Source organism: Cyprinodon variegatus, unplaced genomic scaffold (assembly GCF_000732505.1).
Source record: "Cyprinodon variegatus isolate N-32 unplaced genomic scaffold, C_variegatus-1.0 Scaffold1047, whole genome shotgun sequence".
NCBI lineage: Eukaryota > Metazoa > Chordata > Actinopteri > Cyprinodontiformes > Cyprinodontidae > Cyprinodon > Cyprinodon variegatus.
Window position 1 is genome coordinate 48,829 of NW_015151500.1, and position 1,649 is coordinate 50,477.

At 31.2% G+C, this 1,649-nt stretch overlaps 1 protein-coding gene across 1 annotated transcript in view; it reads left to right on the plus strand.

Annotated features, from left to right (window-relative positions):
- The window catches only part of LOC107101039 (NLR family member X1-like), a 7,698-nt gene extending 6,538 nt beyond the window's left edge, over positions 1 to 1,160 (plus strand). The window contains exon 4 of the mRNA XM_015399793.1: positions 1,085 to 1,160. Within this exon, the coding sequence (XP_015255279.1) occupies positions 1,085 to 1,160 (76 nt within the window). The remainder of the gene's footprint in view (positions 1 to 1,084) is intronic.
- The last annotated feature ends 489 nt before the right edge of the window (positions 1,161 to 1,649 follow it).

The following is a 1,649-nucleotide window of genomic DNA, read 5'->3' on the forward strand; positions in this document are numbered from 1 at the left end:
TAAACCTCATCAAAGGAAATCTGCTTCCAGAAGCCAAAGTGTGGATAACCTCCAGGCCCTCTGCTGCTGACAAAATACCAGATGATGTTGTTGACAGGATAACAGAAATACGAGGTAAAAGCTGCAGATGCATTGCCTTCCAGTTATTTTGAAATTCAATGTGATTCTTTAATTAAAATTTTTATCAACAAGCTGCCCTAAGTTATAGTTCAAACTAAATCCATATTTAGTTTATTTTATATTTAGAATATTTTATAAAAGGCAATATTCTGTCTTTTATCCTTTCAAAATTACTTTGAAGAGTAAATTTGCCTAGAGTGGAATATGTAAATTACACTAAAATAAAAGTAAAGGAGTTAGATGCAATGCTTCGATTTAAGGATGTTAAAACCACTCAGAAAAAAATATTTAGTGAAAAAACTGAGGAGAGCTTATAATCAATAATATCTGGAATTAAAACTTCTACTATTTATGCATCCCTGTCTACCCATTGAACTAAAACTAACACGAAGCAAAAAAATATAACAATTTTTATTCTGCCTAATATTAGCTAAAATAAAGAAACAGTATATAAGAAATACACAGTCAAACCTAAATTAAATTAAACTAATTAAAATCCTAACAGTTGCTAGAGTCCTTTTGTTTTCTATGTTTGTGTTCTATGATCCAAGGTCCAGCAATCTTATTCAGACCTGTTGGATTTAAAATAATAGATTATTCTGATTAAACTGTTTTGGGGCTTAGTCCACTAATCTACCAGGTAAAAGATTTAGGTGGACTTAAGTGAAGAGAAACTCTACTGTCACTAGTTTAGAAGCAGAAGGAAAGATATTGCATTCAAATCGTGAAGTTAATAAATTATAACTAATTAATAACCTTATAACTAATTTATAACTAATTAATAACTAAACCTAAAAGTTAATAATTTATTCTTGGTTCATTAGAAGCAGAAAAAAAAATTATTGCATTGCCAATTTTGAATTTAATTAACAAATGAAAGAGGAGCCTGATAAGTTAAATACTTCAAGTCTGACTGGCTGCTGTTTCAACTCTTGTAGAACCAGCTCTATTCTTTGCTATTCAGATTCAATTTCATGTCTGGAATAAACCCCAACTCCAGAATTCCAAGTCGGAAAGTTGGCGTAACACAACCAAGGTAGACTTCTGTATTTAGGATGGTTGCTTCTTGTCTTAATAGTTCTGTTCTAAGTAGATAACATCAAGTCATTTGTTTAGTTACTACTATATGATTAAAATTTTCAATACTGTCTATAAGCGGAACATAAAGCAGAGAACTGTGTTTTTGTCATTGTTATTCTGTAAAAGGGACCAAGCAATGAATAATTTGAGAGTCCAGCATCAAAACCAACAATTCGGAATCACGTGACTTTGAGTTCACAGTTCCAGGTTCAATTAAATGCAGCATTAATCTGTGTTATGTTACATAATTACATCACTCATTTCTCTACTGGACTGATTTTTGGGTTTTGGCAGCAGTAGCTTCATATAGGTGTTCCTGGGGCTTTGATGTGTTTGTTTTACTTAAGATGAGGACCGGAAATGTAACATAAATCAAGCTAATCATCAAAAAGTAAGACATACCATTGGCTGCAGCTGTATATATATATATATATATATATATATATATA